This window comes from Xiphophorus maculatus, chromosome 22 (assembly GCF_002775205.1).
Source record: "Xiphophorus maculatus strain JP 163 A chromosome 22, X_maculatus-5.0-male, whole genome shotgun sequence".
Taxonomy (NCBI): domain Eukaryota; kingdom Metazoa; phylum Chordata; class Actinopteri; order Cyprinodontiformes; family Poeciliidae; genus Xiphophorus; species Xiphophorus maculatus.
In genome coordinates this window covers 21,147,646-21,163,605 of record NC_036464.1, presented here as the reverse complement: position 1 = coordinate 21,163,605, position 15,960 = coordinate 21,147,646, and the positions used below count along the sequence as shown (strand labels likewise).

Here is a 15,960-nt window from a genome sequence, read left to right as displayed (position 1 = left end):
CTTCCATTACCCAACTGAACTGGTGGCCAGCCCTTGTCTGTTCTTCTTATTTTTCACCCATTACCTTCCCCCAGGGTTACAGTGTTCACTGCAGTGGTCTTGCATGTGACAAACGTGTGACGAGTCTCCATGAAACACAATGTGTGTATATTTGTCATATTTTAAGGGGGGGTAAGGCGTACATTTGTATGTTTCTGTGCGTGGCCGAAGCACAGGGTTTTCTTGCTAACAGATTGACATGAGTGTCTGTGAGGCTTTGCTCTTTTCAGACATGTCTCACCCTGGCAGCTGGAGTTTATATGTGCTTGTGTGTGTGTGAGCATGCTTGCCTTCTAGCTCCTCCATGGAGACTGACGGCCCCTGACACCTGCCATTTGGACGCTTTTCTCTGTGAAAAATGTCATCGTCTTTAGACCCGACGTGAATGTTTGTGTATGTGTGTGAATAAGGGAGAGAGATATGGCACATCCCTCAATTTTGTTCCCTGGGGTCAAGCTTTGCAGCTGACTGAACAATGGATCCAAGCTGTTTGAGCTGCCAGGACAGACACAGTTGGTGAGTGTGTGTATGTGTGTGAGTTTTATTTTTCTTAATTTTAGTTTTTCGTTTTTTAGATAAATAATTATTGCATTAGTTTTGTCTCTCTTAAACAAGTATAATTAAGCCACACAAGAATCTTGAACTCACAAAGGTTGGCTGGAATCACAAATTTATTAAATGTTTATACCATAGCTTTTTTGTCTGCAATGTAGTTTAGCTCTTTAGGCAATCTTCTTTATAATTCTTTTTTTTTTTTTTTTCAAATTGGCTGTATTTATTAACAAAGAATTTAAAAAGATGACTAAAACCATTTGCTACTTTTCTGCAACAACTTAATATTTCCCAAACATCAACACATGATATTTTACCTTCCATGGGAATGTTCTTTCAGGTTTTTGCAAAAGCGGTAGACCTTATTTGAAACCCTTCTTTACAATTCAAATTAAAAATTTGTCTCAGTTGCTTGTTTACACACATAGCAAGTGAGCCAATCACATGCCAGCAGTCAAGTATGTTCAAGGCTCTAGATGACAGAGGCTGACTTGCTGAAGTTTAAACAAAGTCTCAAATGAAGGAAAAAAAACGGATTTTAGTGAAGTCAAAGTAGCTGGATTGAGTTTTTTGTAGGTATTTGTTTGCACAACTCCCCGATTTACAGACAATGGTTGGAAAAAAGAGAAAAATATCCAGTGAGCGGCAGTTGTTAGGACAAAAATGCTTCAATGACGTCAGAAGAGGAGGACAGACAGAGTACTCTGAGATGATTAAAAGGTAACAAAAGCTCTAATAACCACTGATTATCACCAAGGCGTACAGAATGCTAAGTACAAATGTCAAATCTTGAAGCAAATGGGCTGCTGCACTTCATTTCCGTTGTGACATGTAGATAGTAAAGTCAGAATGTGGTGTAAACAACATGAAATCATGGATTCAGGGGGATCAGTGTTTCAAAATCTGGGTTGTGGCGTCAGGGTGTGGGGAACCAGTTGGTCACCCTTTAAACCCCGCAGACCGGCCAACTCTTGTTGTTGACCACATCCATGCCTTTATGACTACAGGGTAAATTGACTTTTTTTTTATTTATCCCTTTCCTAGTCATTCTGAAAAATCAAAACACTTTACACTAGAGCTGCATTCATGTAGTTGGAGTCTAATGAATGGATTTGAGTTTTGTGACGACAAGGTGCATTATGTCTACCTTCTGTTAGAGGTAGACATTAGAAGACGGATAGACTATGGGGGTGACTGGCTCAGAGTCAAGAGTAGCTGACAACAAAAAGTTCTGCTTCTCGTTCTACTTGTAGGAACTCTAGGCACCACCAGCATACCTCCAACCAGGAAGCAAAGTCTTCTGAATGAATGGTCAAAGAAAAACAGGCAACTTGCCAATGGCAGCACAGAAATGCTTTGGCAAAAATATTTCCATCTTCTCATTCAGTTCTTTCTACCCTGGTATGTCTAAATCAGGGCTTTTAAACCAACTTCAGACCTCAAGAGCAATGATATACCTGAATCCCCTTTTCTGCATATCATCAAATTCAACAAGGACCTGCTATAGTGCCGTGTTGGACCAGAAATTCATCTATAAGTTGCATGATTGTGTTTCTAGAGATTAACAGTTGAAGCCCTCTATTGTTATGCAAAGAAAACCTTTCATAGTTATGTTATTCCCTTACTTTAGTTCCCCAATTGAATCTGAATGACATAGGGAATATATAATATGAGGAATGCTCTGAACTGTTCATAGGGGTCTAAAGGCTCTCACATATTTCATCTGAAGTGCTGAAATCAGTTCTCATTGATGTAGATGTTTGGGAGACAGAAAAATTCTGTCATCATTCTGTTTGCAGAGAGGCATCCACCTGCCGAACTTGACATCAGGTCCAGGTCAGACTATTTCAACAGGGCTTTGTGCAAAGTTTGTCACCATGTTTTATGCAGAAATGTGCTCGGACAATATTGTTAATATTTCGCTTTAACTAGTCCACTTCCTCTATATGGTTTTGTATCTGCAGAAGACCTGAATAATTAGGAATTATATACGTTTCTGCAGTTTTTTCACAAAATAACTATAAAAAAAAATAAACTGGAAAAACAATTGCACCACAGTGGAGGCTGTCTGTAGAAAAGTGCGGCGCTTTCTCTCCGACTGTTTCCTAAATGCAGAGCAGAGGATACAGGTAGGAGTGTGGGGCCCCCAGTGGGTTGGGGTGTGACATATGCTGAAGCGAGAGGGTTGACTCCCCAGGTGGTCTGCGCTGTTGGGTGAAATGTGTGTTCGTAGGTGTGTCCACAACCATGTGACCGCGCTTCAACTTTTAAATAGTTGCATGGTTATACTCACAAAACCCAGTTAATATTAACTGTGTGGTCTGTGTTAAGACTAATGGCTATGACTTGAAAGAAGAAATATAACGTTCTTCTATGTTTTTGGGTTCATTAGTGATATAATCGGCCTATTTCTGATTCGTTGAAGGTGTTTTGAATTTACACCCATGCCGAGTGCGCCCAAAGGCTTTAAAGAGATATCAAAATGTGTATCCATCTCCTTCACTATTGCCTTTCTTTAGGGGCGGCAAAATGGGGCAGTCATTATGTGTCTGTGTTTGAGTATCAAGCTCAAGGGTGTGTCTCAAATTCACCCAGCAAGGGGAAGGAGAAAGGGCAACCCTTTTGTGACTTTGCCCTAGGAAGGAACGGCGCTGAGGGCGGACATGTGTTTGTGTGTGTTCGTGCAATTAAGAGAGCAAGCATAAGCGCGAATAAATGATAACCCTAAATGGCCAGAAGTCATCGCTTTGCACCAGGAGGCAGGCTGTGACTTTGTGTCTGTCCACACATCGGCCATCCAACCACTGTCGACCTTCTGCTGTCTGCCAGGGTGATGCCCTCGCCATGGCGACAGTCATGGACGCTGTGGCAGAGAGGGCTCAGAGCTGTATCTATGACACTGCTGTTACTGAGATGCCCCGGCAGCAGCATTAATTAATACATTAATTAATTAATACAGAGGTGATGGGGCTCGTTGGATAGCCTTCATTTTTTCTTCAACCATTCACTAGTATGTGTTTTTTTCGTCATTTATTCTTCTAGCTTTTGTTTAAATTTTTCTCATCCAACACTGCCTTTGTCAAACATTGCATTTATTAGTACCAACACCTGAAATTGGATTCCGAAGCAATGGGAAAAAAAATGAAATAAATATAAAAAAGTTTTCTTTTCTTGCTTGTGATTTGTTTATTTATGCAGTATAAATGTGAAGCAAGACGTGTCATGTTAATGACCAGCATCCCTTTGACCTCCTTGAAGGTCATGTGCCAGTGCTCGTTAGCAGCGTCGTCATGGCGATATGTCAGCTGTCAGCACAATGGACTGGAAGCTGACCAACAGAACAGGGGGGTGAAATGGGGGGAACATGACGAGATTAATAGAGAAGAGGAAGGATAGGAGGCATTGGAGAACAAGTTCATTTAAATATGAGTCTCATCAGAAGGCCTCTGTCACGACTAATTAACAACATACTCACGGTGGGCAAGGTTGTTGTGGCACAATCTAAGCCTCTGGTACAGGTTGTGTGTGTGAATGCTGGACAGGGCTGGACTCTCGGACATGAGCGAAGCGTCATTGACCCTGTTGTCGTGTCGCTTAGCCCCGAGGAAGTTCCCCCGTCTCTCCTCTCATCTGAAAGGGGCGGCACAAAATAATATGACAAGTTCTGCTGAGTGTTGCCAATATCAGCACCGTATCAGTGGCTTTGTTGTACCGCCGCCCTTCCTGATCGGTGATCAAGGATAAACAGCCTTCTTCATTGTGAATAAACAGAGAGAAACAGTATTAGTCATGTGTGTGCACAAGAATCTATGTTTTTAAGCAAATCTTTGCAACTTTTTTTAATATGTATTTATTGTGTTTACAAAAATGTATTCAGCTGTGCATCTTTTACTCTGTTGATAATTATTCTTCTCAATAATTTGGAAAAATCTGCTACCTTAATATAAATTAATATTTTTTTAAGTCGGTTTAAATCACCACTGCCATGACTATGACACGTTTTATGAAAGGTAAAAAAAAAACTACCTGTAAAAAGTCAACCAAGCATTATTCACCAACAGCAGTACATGACAGTGAGCTCTAGATGGCAGTAGTGTTGCATAAATTGCTACAGTTTGCCTTTTTATTAAAACATCAGTCATGTCAGCAGAAAGAGAGTTTTATTCTCTAACCATTTAAGTATGTAATGTGAATGATTTATACTTACTTCAAGAGTGACCCATTCTGTGAGTAGATTATGTCAATCACCCATCTGAATCACCAAATTACCTGTTCTGACCTTATTAAGTATAACATACGTAGTTACATAGCCCAGTAATTTATATATTTTAGGCACATGCTTTTTTTTTTTTTCCATGCTGCCGGGTTTTAAAATGATTAAAAGCATTTGAAAGACTGTAATTTTGTTGTTAACTTTGAGACTACTTGTCACGTTGCTATTTAGGGCATAATGTCAGTCCTGAGCATAAAAGGGCTGCTTAAGTCAGATGTGGAACCAGTTTGATAAGTTGTCAAGTGCAAAGTGCAAAGCAGTAGCAATTTTCTTCAACATGTGCCAGCATTGTGCCTGTGAAACAGAAATACCTGCCTGCATTTTTGTGTGCGTGTGGGCGTGGGGGTGTGCGCGCGTGTGTGTGTGTGTGTGTGCGTGTGAACTTGTCACCTCTTACCTTAATCACTCCATCCTCCCCCTCACCTTTACGGGCTAACCAGTTTTTTATTTCCTGTTGCCATATTATTCTCATCCACCATCTCACTCTCATTTTTTTCTTACTTGGTATTTTTTTTCCTAAATCCTTTAAACAGCATAACCAATGAGGCCGGGGCATCCATCTACAGTGTGAGTCCTGAGGCGGTCAAAGAGATGCCAGACTTGGATCCAAACCTTCGGAGTGCAGGTAGGATTGCTTTAATTTCAAAACTACTCTCTAATTCTGGTAACACTCAGATTTTCCACAGTTGCTAGTTTTATAATCAATGTTCTGTTTTGAAATGTATTTGTTATTGTTTAACATGATTAAGTTAGTGGCTTAATTAGTTTGTTTTTTATTATAAAGAACACGTAGAAGAAATATATCAATGAGTTATATTTTAATAGGATCTGTGTATAATGTACTGTATAATATCATTTCATTTTTCATGTGCAAATGAAGGGGTACTGGGTGGCTCAGTCGGTAGAGCAAGGAGGCCTCAACACAGATGTCCTGGGTTCGATACCCAGTCTTTGCCATTTCCTTTCCTGTTGAATTATTGTTCAGTAATGGCTACCAGTGCCAAACAAATCTTTGAAAAAGGAGAAAAACACTAAACGGGGTCCCTATAAAGTGCTGAACACTTTAAAAAGTTAAATAACCTATGGTAAAGCAGTGTTTTGTGTGTCCCAAGCCCTATTTGCATTTGGGATGCTTCAAATTATTCATAATATTCAACAACAGACACTGCAATATATTGAAAGACTGCAGGTTATTGGCAAAATGAACACTCCATGTAAATCTCGTAGCTAGCTTTTTAAAATTTGTTATCTAAAACAACGGAAGCGTGAAGTTGTTTTTAAAAGTTTTTAACCACTCCTCAGCCCCACCCAAACTTTTTAAGTCCCTTACATCCAGGCATCATGTTCAAGTCATATTGGAGTATAACAAACATAGTTTCCATCATGGGCTGCTGAGAAAAAACGCAACATTGTATAACAAATTTCGTCAAACTTTTTAGAAATCTGAAGGTAGTCTTTCCTCTAAAAGTGGACTAAAACTGAGACTCTTTGACTCTTGGAAGAAGACAAAGAAAAAGGTTCATATTTTTTAAAATGCATATATTGTCCTATAATCTGTAGTAATTATGTTGCAGTTTGAGCCAGTTTGTAATCGAAGTTGATCAAGTACCACTTTACTAACGTTTTGAAACTTTGAATGATCACTCTTTTTTAACTATCTGCAAAGCAGCCATACAATAATAATAATCATTTACCATACAATATTCTTATTCACTTTAAATTGAATGAGACCAATGCTTTTATCTGAAACAAAACAAACACAAAAAAAGATGTAAAAAAAACAAAAAAACACTGATTGTGCACTTACTGCCACCTGCAAAGTTAGTTAATGAATAAAAAAAGACTCAAAATGCATCACGCTGATTGGCTGTCAGTGAGCGTGTCAATGACATGCTCAGTCTTTTGAATTGGATATTTATTAATAATTTACTGAGGTTAGATTTATTCTTAATGCCTCAAAATTTTGCTTGTGACACAAACCAGCAAAAGAGAAAGAAATAACATATTCTCCACCACTCTGAATATAAACCTGTCTTTATTCTATTTTTAAAGATAACCATGCAATGTTTCTTCTTCAAACACACATGAACACACAACACACCCAAAACACAATAACCTTCAGTGTTTTAACTTTAGCCTTATCCATCTGTACTTCTCTGAAGCTTGACTCCTCTTTGCAGAGACAGGAAGCCCATCAGCTCCTACTATATTACTACAAGTACCGTAAAGTCTAGAAAAGCACATCACATTAACTTACCTACTATAAACGAGATATTAAAAGATCTCTTTTGAGTCTGGATGTGGATCTGGATTTATGTACAAAGTAACATAGGAAAAATTGCAGCTCCCAAAATATTTAGCAAACCAATTACTATTTTGACATTGTAGCAAATTAAATTGTATTGTAGCCTAATAAAGCTCCCCATGCATCATCACCGCACCGTCCTCAGTCATTACACCGGATGTTATGACTATGTTCAGTTGTTGGTAGTGTGGTTTTCAGAATATGAAAGATTAATAAAATGAACACTGTCATATCAAAAGAAAAAAGAAAAACTTTGCGATTCAGAGAACAAATGTTTCCAGCAGACTTCCGCTTTAACAAGCATAAATCAAGCCACATTATTTCTTACTAAGTTTCTGTGGTTGGCTGCACTTAGACCCACATTTATTTTCTTGACAGAAGTTTGAAAGTGACGTGTTGATCCATTTCATTTTTCAATGCTGTTTTAAAGTAGCTGCCTTTAATTTAGTTGTTAGTGGTGGCCTCGCCTTCTTCTTTTGCTCTTCCTGCTCTCTTCAAGTTATTTTTTGTTATAGTTCATGACACATAAACCATACTGTACACTATGAAAAACTCAAATAATTTTAGTTTGACAGAAAGGAAAAAAAAGAGAAAGATGCAACACACCACTCAGCATAGTTTTCACCATGAAAAAGCAAGCACGCGTCTCTCTCGTTCCAGGCCTCAATGTGTCTGACGAGGCTTGTCATCTTGCTGTACTTTGGCTCATAAACTTTTAATAAATGTCGGGGAGTTTCACCGCTCTCCATTTCCAAATCAACTCCTCACAGAGGGAGAAATGGGCGGAGAGTCGGGGAAACAGGATAGATGGAAAGTGTATTTGGAGGGTTCTGCTGGTGCACTGAGCAAGGTTAGGGTTGAAACTTCATCCCTGTCTAAATATTATCTCAGGCAGCAGCCTCCTGCCGCAGCCAGAAGAGAGAGAAGAGCCATTGATTCCAGATATACTCCCTCCACTGCATCTCATCCTCCTCTTGCTCTTTATCTTTTCCGCCTCCGAGATATGAATCGGACACATCTCATGCTGTATTACACTCACGCCAACCTCGGAAATTCAAACATGTACTTTAGTGCCTGCATTAAAAAAAAAAACAAAAAAACGCTTTGAAAAGGGAACTAAAGACAGGACAAACTGAATCGTGTAATTTAGATAAATACATTGCATTTTAAATTCCATATCTGCTTTTTTATTTTTGTTCATTTACAAGTTGAAACTACTGTTTTAAATGATTTAGTTTCAGTGGAATGTTTTAAATCATTTATTTAAAAATAAACCATACAGATTTAATATATTTTCTCTAAAGAATATAAAATGGAACATTTTTATGAATTAAGCCTATAACTTGTCTGCAACTGATCTAATGGTTATTCTCATTTTTGCCATTTTTTCCCTCTCATTTGTTTGCATTGACTGCATAATCATTTAATTTAGCAGTTGCAAGATGATGCTAAAAGCTACTTTGGTTGATGCAGACTGTAGATGTTTGTGTGCTACATTTCATTATGAGCCTGCAAGCTCTGTATAATACAAATTAGTGGTTTAAGGGTTCATGACTTCGCCGTCCATCAGGATGCTAAATGACGAGTGCAGAGGCTCATCCTAAACGGCAGCTTTAATTATTATTATTGGGGGCGGAGGACTCACAATTGGGTTGGGCCTGCCTCCAGGGAAGCTCTCTATTATGCGGACGATTAGCATATTCAGTCATTATAAATAATGTGGTTTTGCATATTTAGCAATTAAGTCGTGTTGCAAGTTTATACAAAACACAAATGTGACATTCTCCTGAGAAATATGACTTCCTAATGTGTCTTTGGGTGTGCACACATTCACATTGTATTTTAGTGTCTATTGGAAGACGCGTCCAAGATCCACTGGCTGAACTCGTGAAGATTGACCCAAAACACATTGGCATTGGAACGTATCAGGTGAGCCTTATATTTTATTTCCTTTTGTATAAAAAAAGAAGTCAAACCAGGCCTTCATTTTGTTTTTTGCTAATTTCATACCCATCAGCATGTCTTTGTTTATATAAATCTATGCTCTTTGGCATACTATTTCAGTTTGTCATAAAGCATGTGCACAAATTTCATTCTCAAATTAGACATTTATTTAAATTTCTTCCAATTTTAAAAAAGCAATATGATGAAGACTCTAAATTATTAAGAGTTCAGCCATGACACACATAAGAACTTTAGTTTCTGCTGCCTCTTGTCCTTATTTGTCTCAGGGTTCGTGAACCTAAAACAACACAAAAGCTGATTTTGCGAGCTGTGAGTTCACTACGCGTCGTACTGCGCCTTCTATTCGCAGGAACTACGAATTCAATGTCTTTGTTGTTGGTAAATCCAGGAAAGGAGACATGAGAGAATACAAAACAAGCCAAGAACCTTGGATGGCATGTAGCAGTCATGACTCATTGTTGTGCCTTCCAGCTAAGCTAAACATGGTGAAATTTGAGTAATTTAATGATGAAACGGTCGATGCCATCTTTAAAATGTTTAATTAAAAAAAAATCAGTTGGCAAGATATGGGGCTTAATAGATGTGCTCCTTCAGCAAGTAAAAATGTTAAATGTGCAGAATTCCTGTTTTTGAGGATGTGAAGCTCATTTGAACATTGAGCTGTGATGCGAGAAAGGATTTTTTTTTTTTTGTGCTGCAAGGCAGAGTAAGAACAAAGATGAAAACGCTGTTTAACTTTTTGGTTGAACAATGAACAAACTAATAAATTACAAAACTGTTAAGTATAATTTTTTATGTAGTTTTAGTATTATTAATGATAATGATAACATATTTCCTGATGAATCTACTAAAGCAAAAATATTTTTTACATTTGGCTGTGATTGGGCTTCGGTAAATCAAATACAATAAAAACTAAACTTTTTCATAAATGCATCAAAAATAGTCACTCTTACAAGTTGTTTTGTGTCTTTCTCTTTTTTCCACATAAATATCTTTAGAATAAAACAGCAGAATCTGCAGATTATACCTCAATGGAAACAAGAACTCAACATTGGCTTGGTACAAAGCCTGATTGGTGCAGCTCTATTTTTGTTATTTGTATGCGCTAGGAAGAGCCACGGTGGAAAACCACTTCATGATACAAGAGGGAAAATAGAAGTGAGAGTTAGCAAAGACTGCAGATTGTGACAAAAGTCAAAGGCGCAGGGAATGAGCGGAAGAAGCTAAAACGGACATTTGAGAGTGAAAGGAGCAGGTCAGGTTGTGCAGCTGCTTGCGTGTGTGCGTGTGTCTTGAGGAGCGTGTTAGGTCACAGGCCCTTGTCTCTCATCACATTCTGCCGGGCTCTCTTGGGTGCCCACATTTCTGCACTTTTCGCTCTCAGATCATGTGACTGGGTCAACAAATGATAATATAGCAGAGTAAATAAACTCTTGGTGCTGACAGATATGAGATGGGACATCAGTTTAACCTGCATGTGTGCTCACACAAACACTTTTACACACTTTCCCTCCCTGCTTCTTCTCACAGTTAGCAGGTAAGAACGTATGCACATAAATGCATATGTAATACATAACTCTAAGTGTTGTTTTTTTTTTTTTGGATACGTGTGAAAAAAAAGTGAGCACATGGCTACGTTTTCTTTTGTGCAATTCATGGCATTTTGAGGTTTCTTAAAGTTTATTTCTCCTAGACCCAGAAAGCATAAGGGCAGATGTAACTCTAGACAGCTGGCACAGCATGCCCTCTCTTTCTCTCTAACTCTGCTGAGCCAGTGAGTGACAGCTCTGAGAGAAAGGCGGAAATGAGCAGTGGGCTAAAAAAGTGAAGCCCATTAAATTCAGATTGGGTGTAAGTATTGGTGTGGGAACATTATTTTCACTGCAGCACCCCTGGTTTAAAGGTCTCGCTGGATATTAAAGGTCTTAGATGGCATGGTTAAATCTGCAGCAAGTGATACTCCTTCCCTCAGTATTCATTTTAACAGAAATATGCATTTAATGAGTGGTGTACATTTAGGACAGTTAAATTAACACATTTTAAAGTAGCTTTTTGCTCTTTTTATTGATCGGAATAGACCTTAAAACAACTCTCAGTCACTTGCCTGTTGTGATTGTGGTGCTTGGTTAACAATTGGGCAATCCCTACAGCGGTGAAACTAATTGCTGCTGAAAAACACACACAGAGGCACACACTGCTGTGTAAGAAAACATTACCCACCTGCCGGATATTAAAGAAACTGTCAGTCTTCTCCTTACAGCTTTCAGACATTCCCTCATTCTTGATTTTTGACCTGTATTCTCATGTTTGTGCCCCAATGACTGATCTTCATCAGTCTAACACCAGGGTTTTAAATTAGATGAACAAAATTGTTTTTGTCTTTTCAACTATACTCTTATAAAAAAGATAAACATGAATAATGACGGAGTGGCCACAAACTTAATCCGGTGACCCAGTGAAAATGGTGAGCTTAAAGACCTGAAAAATCGAAGACAGTTCTTCATCGAAGCACATGTTCTTCCACAGAAAAACAGCAACATCGCTTTAGGGTTTCTTTCACGCCAGCACTGTTTGGTCCATTTCAATCAAACTATAGTTCGTCTGCCTGGAAAGTCTGGTTCATTTGAGGAGGTGTGAATGCGCAATTAAGCTCTTGATGCCGACCAAAATGCAAACACAAATTAGCAAGTGTAAAAAACTAGGACTTGGATAAGCTGTAATGGAATAGACAATTGTGAACAATATGCATGTAATTTATAGATTTGTTATATTATTTGCTATTAGTAGCCCTTACACAAATGAAGTACAGTAAGTGTTTCCCATCCCAAGTGGCAGAGGTTCTACACAGGATGATGGGAAAAGGTGATGACTTCCTGTAGTGGAGCTCAGTAAATCTGCAGGAGAACTAGCTTTACTTTAGTTTAGAGCTGAAAGGAAGCTATGAGATTAATGCCAATTTTAGCTTTGTAGGTGGCTAATACTTAGTCAGATTGTTTACAAGTCATTTATATCCTGTTTGTAACTCTGTCAGTTTCATTTTTCTACATAATACCCACGAGAAATATAACAATATGAATATAAAATAATATATAATGTATTGCAGATGGTCAAGAAGTACAGAGAGCTGGTGGATTGCTTTGTGTCAATGTGACAATCATCTCATCTTGAATCTAAACAGAACAAGTGAGATGATTGTAGATTTCAGATGAAACGGGATTAGATCAAACCTCATTTCCATCAGGGGAGACAAAGTGGAGGTGGTTGAGGAATATAAACACCTCTGGAGAGGATGGTGCAAAAGCGGATTTTATATAAAATCAACAATTTCTGGACAAACAGGACCATCCTTTTCATGAGACTGTCATAGAAAAACAGAGCGCCTTCAGTCAGAGGCTTCTTCACAACCGCTGTAATACACACCGCTACAGGAGACATCAGCGTCTACAACAACTCTGAAGAGCCCTGAATAATATGAGTTACAACAACATTTAATGTCCTTCTCAGATCAATAAACTATTTTTGAATAAATATTTTTTGCTCTCCAGACGATTTAAAATGATAGAGGCTTCTTAAATTCTTATGTAATCGAGTTATCAGCCAGTTGCACAAGAAGCAGAACAGCTCAACAACTACTTCCTTTCCCACTTAAAAATAGGAGTAAAAAATTAATGTCAGTGTATCAGGATTAAAGCACTCACTTTCTCATTTGCGACTCTTAATATTTAATAATAGCTCACACTTAATTCTCCAGGTAAATGCATGCTGACAGCAGCTGTGTAGCTCCTAGCAACACAGACCGCTTTGACAAGATAATTGTGTTTTAATATGGTAAGACCTTGCACACGCTCTTGAACTCAGAGCTAGCACAAAAAATCGTGCTGCATCTCTGGTAGGAGCACAAGATGCACAAGAAGGAAGTTAAAGTTTGGGTCAAGCAGCAAAGCATTTGACTGCAATCAACCAACCTGGATTCTTGATAAGATAGATTTTCGGAAAAAAATGAGACGAAGCTTTCCCGTCTGACAGTTACGATTTTATTCCACCTAACCAAATCCGTAGCAAAACACACACCTTTTGCAAAATTGTCCGAAATATCGTGTTTTTAATATTTTTTAAATGTAAGTTGTGCAAGTGATGTCACTTTCACAACGGAGCCCACTGTTTCTCTCCTGCATGGGCGCATACCATCATACAGCTTTGATTGACGGAGCCTTGAGGGGAGATAGGAGCAGACAGAGCAGCTGGTAAAAGGAAGAGTGATAAATAGAGGCTTAAAGTGACTGATGGTTCCTGCTTTGACTTATTGAGGCATGGGAAAAAAAAAGATCTTAATAGATGAAGCTTATAATTGCGTACTTTAATTATTTTATTATTTTAATTATTTCCTTGTGATACGTCCCGGCATGATCGGTGTGATTTTTATTGAGCTTTTCATTTGCGTTTGCTGTTGCAATGAATTTGCACAGATTAATGCTAATTTGCCAAATATGCTAAGTTTAAAATACGTTTGGGAGATGTTTTCCTGCTTTTCCTCTTTATTATGTTTTCATTTACATTTTTTCTGATAGATTTTATTTTTCTTTAAACCTGTGGTTGAAAATCATCACCATCAGAAACTCTTAGCTCAGCAGATTTAAAAGCCCTGATGGATTAAATAATAAATTAAACATACAATTCTTGAAGAGTTAGAATTTAAAATTAATATCATTTGGTATGAGTAAGGCAAAATCCCAAAAATATATTCTTTATTTTACTACAGTGTAATAGAGACCAGGTAACCTACTTTATTTCAGTCTCTATTTCTGTGGATCCATTTTTGTGTGTGTGTGTGCGGTGTGTTTTGTGTTGATACATGGTGAAATACCTTTCATTAATCATCAGGTGAAAATGATACGACGGCAATGCGATGGCTTTATGATTTTAGCAACATTTGTCAGAAATGCCCAGCAGCGATATTTCCCACTTCCTGCAAAACAATCACCTAGACGTGCACATGCATGCATACGCCAACAGACAAAATCCTGCTCTCCAGACGTACATGCCAAAAATAGTGTAAGTTGTGCTTCCCGGGACTTTACACAGGCCCTAAAGAAGTTGTCAATCATGGAGAACGTGAACGCCAGATAACCCCTGTGAGAGCTAGTTCGCTTCAACGCAGCTCATGTAATCAGGTAATTATGTGACAGCAGTAAGCGACATGTTTGGCTATACCGTGTCACACTAAGTAAATATAAAATATTTAAAATTTCTCTCCTGTTATGTTCATACTTCTTCATTGTGGCAAATGTTCCACATTTCCAGACACAAGCTCACCTCTTTTATCAGGCGACCTAACACCTCAAGATGTTTTGGTGCAAATTACAGTTTGCATCGTGCATAGAGCATCATGCAAGTGGAAGCGTTATTTAAACTCTGTTTCTGACGCAGGAACAATTGGGCGCCGAGGACTGACTTAAATCAAGAAAAATAAAATGAATATTTGAGTAAGAGACATTGGGAAGTGACTGTTCCAGTGTGTTTCAGTGGACCATTAGGAAGTTAGCAAAATTGCTTTATTTAAGATTTAGCATCTTAAAAGTTAAAGTGCATGTCAGCACAATGTGGCTTGTTTTGCAGAGTTGATTTGCTCGTTCTCTCTTGAAAGAACAGAGTAGCGTATCTCGAGGTTTCAGCTAACCTATACTATATTGCTGCCCTATTTGGTGTTGTGAGATAAATGTTGCCATATTTGAACAAAGGAAAGACTTTTGCACGTGAAACAAAACACCAAAAATTTCAAGAGCAACTTTCCTTCATAAACACAGCGTGCAAACCTTAAAGCACGGTCGTGGAGGGCTCATTGTGTTGCAGCCACACGACTTGGAGTACTTATGATATTCTCCACTTATTTGCCCTGTTGTTTTGAATATTAAATGGTCAATTTCACATTATGCATTTTTCAATTTTTGTAAGAAAAGATTTTTGTTAATAATTTGCAGGAAATGTAAAACTTATAAAGTTTTTCATATTCTTATTACAAATGATAAAAGATATAAATATATTTCTAAACTAATTGAAATGTTTGCTTGCATTCAAAAATAGCTATCCTGGGCTCCTGAACTTGACCCCTTGGATAAAACGTTCAAACGTTGAATAATGATTTCTGAACCTACTTTTCTGCATTCCCCTCCACACAGCCAGAGTTGCAAAACAAGGAAATAAATTCCTTATGTTGAAAGCAATGGAAAGACCTTAAATGAAATTTGAACCCCAGGTTTGAAATCATTTTTACAGTTAACCTTCCATCATTACTTCCTTTAGGCTCTTTGCGCATGCAGTCACTCCGGCTCCAGAGTTCTTCCATTTGCTTAGCTCTTGGTGACAAGATTCATGGTTTCTTAGTTAGCTGTCGGCCTTACGACTTCTGCCATCTTTGTCCGTCAACACCTCGACTTTTAGCAGTTACTTTTGCGCCCCTTTTTCCCCTCTTGAGTTTCTCCCTCTGTGTTTCTTTGTAAGAGGTGGCTTTATATGTACATGCTTCTTGTTAGGCAGCGCGCCACCGAAGAAGGACGTTGATGTTTTTCAGCTTCTCGGTGAAATACCGAGAAAGTGAAAAGTTTATTTTGGTTTTCTGTCCTTCTCTCAGCATTTTTCACCTTTCATGCCTTTTTCTCTCTTTTTCACTCGCTCTCTGATTGACATGTGGTAACTCAGCAGAGTTTTAGCACTTGTGGTGCAGACAGAAGCACTTTGTTGAAGTGTATTGGTAAGCTGACTTGAGCTGGTTTTTGGGCCAATGCAAACATGACCTTCACACATAGGGATCCAATCCATTGGTTCTGGA

The 15,960-nt window shown here is 38.3% G+C and overlaps 1 protein-coding gene and 1 long non-coding RNA gene across 4 annotated transcripts in view; one reads left to right on the top strand and one right to left on the bottom strand.

Annotated features, from left to right (window-relative positions):
• Nucleotides 1-15,960, top strand: part of srbd1 (S1 RNA binding domain 1) — a 51,364-nt gene that overhangs the window by 18,932 nt on the left and 16,472 nt on the right. For both annotated transcript variants that reach the window (XM_005807852.3, XM_023326923.1), the window contains 2 exons: nt 5,398-5,489; nt 9,016-9,098. In XM_005807852.3, coding sequence (XP_005807909.3) covers nt 5,398-5,489; nt 9,016-9,098 — 175 coding nt within the window. The remainder of the gene's footprint in view (nt 1-5,397; nt 5,490-9,015; nt 9,099-15,960) is intronic.
• The window catches only part of LOC111606489, a 121,690-nt gene continuing 109,441 nt past the window's right edge, over nt 3,712-15,960 (bottom strand). The window contains exons 3-4 of one of the 2 annotated variants that reach the window (XR_002752033.1): nt 4,067-4,221; nt 3,712-3,919 (exon numbers count right to left, since the gene is read on the bottom strand). This is a non-coding gene — a long non-coding RNA (uncharacterized LOC111606489). Of the gene's footprint in view, nt 4,222-15,960 lie in introns of both variants that reach the window. The other variant, XR_002752032.1, reaches the window with a different exon arrangement.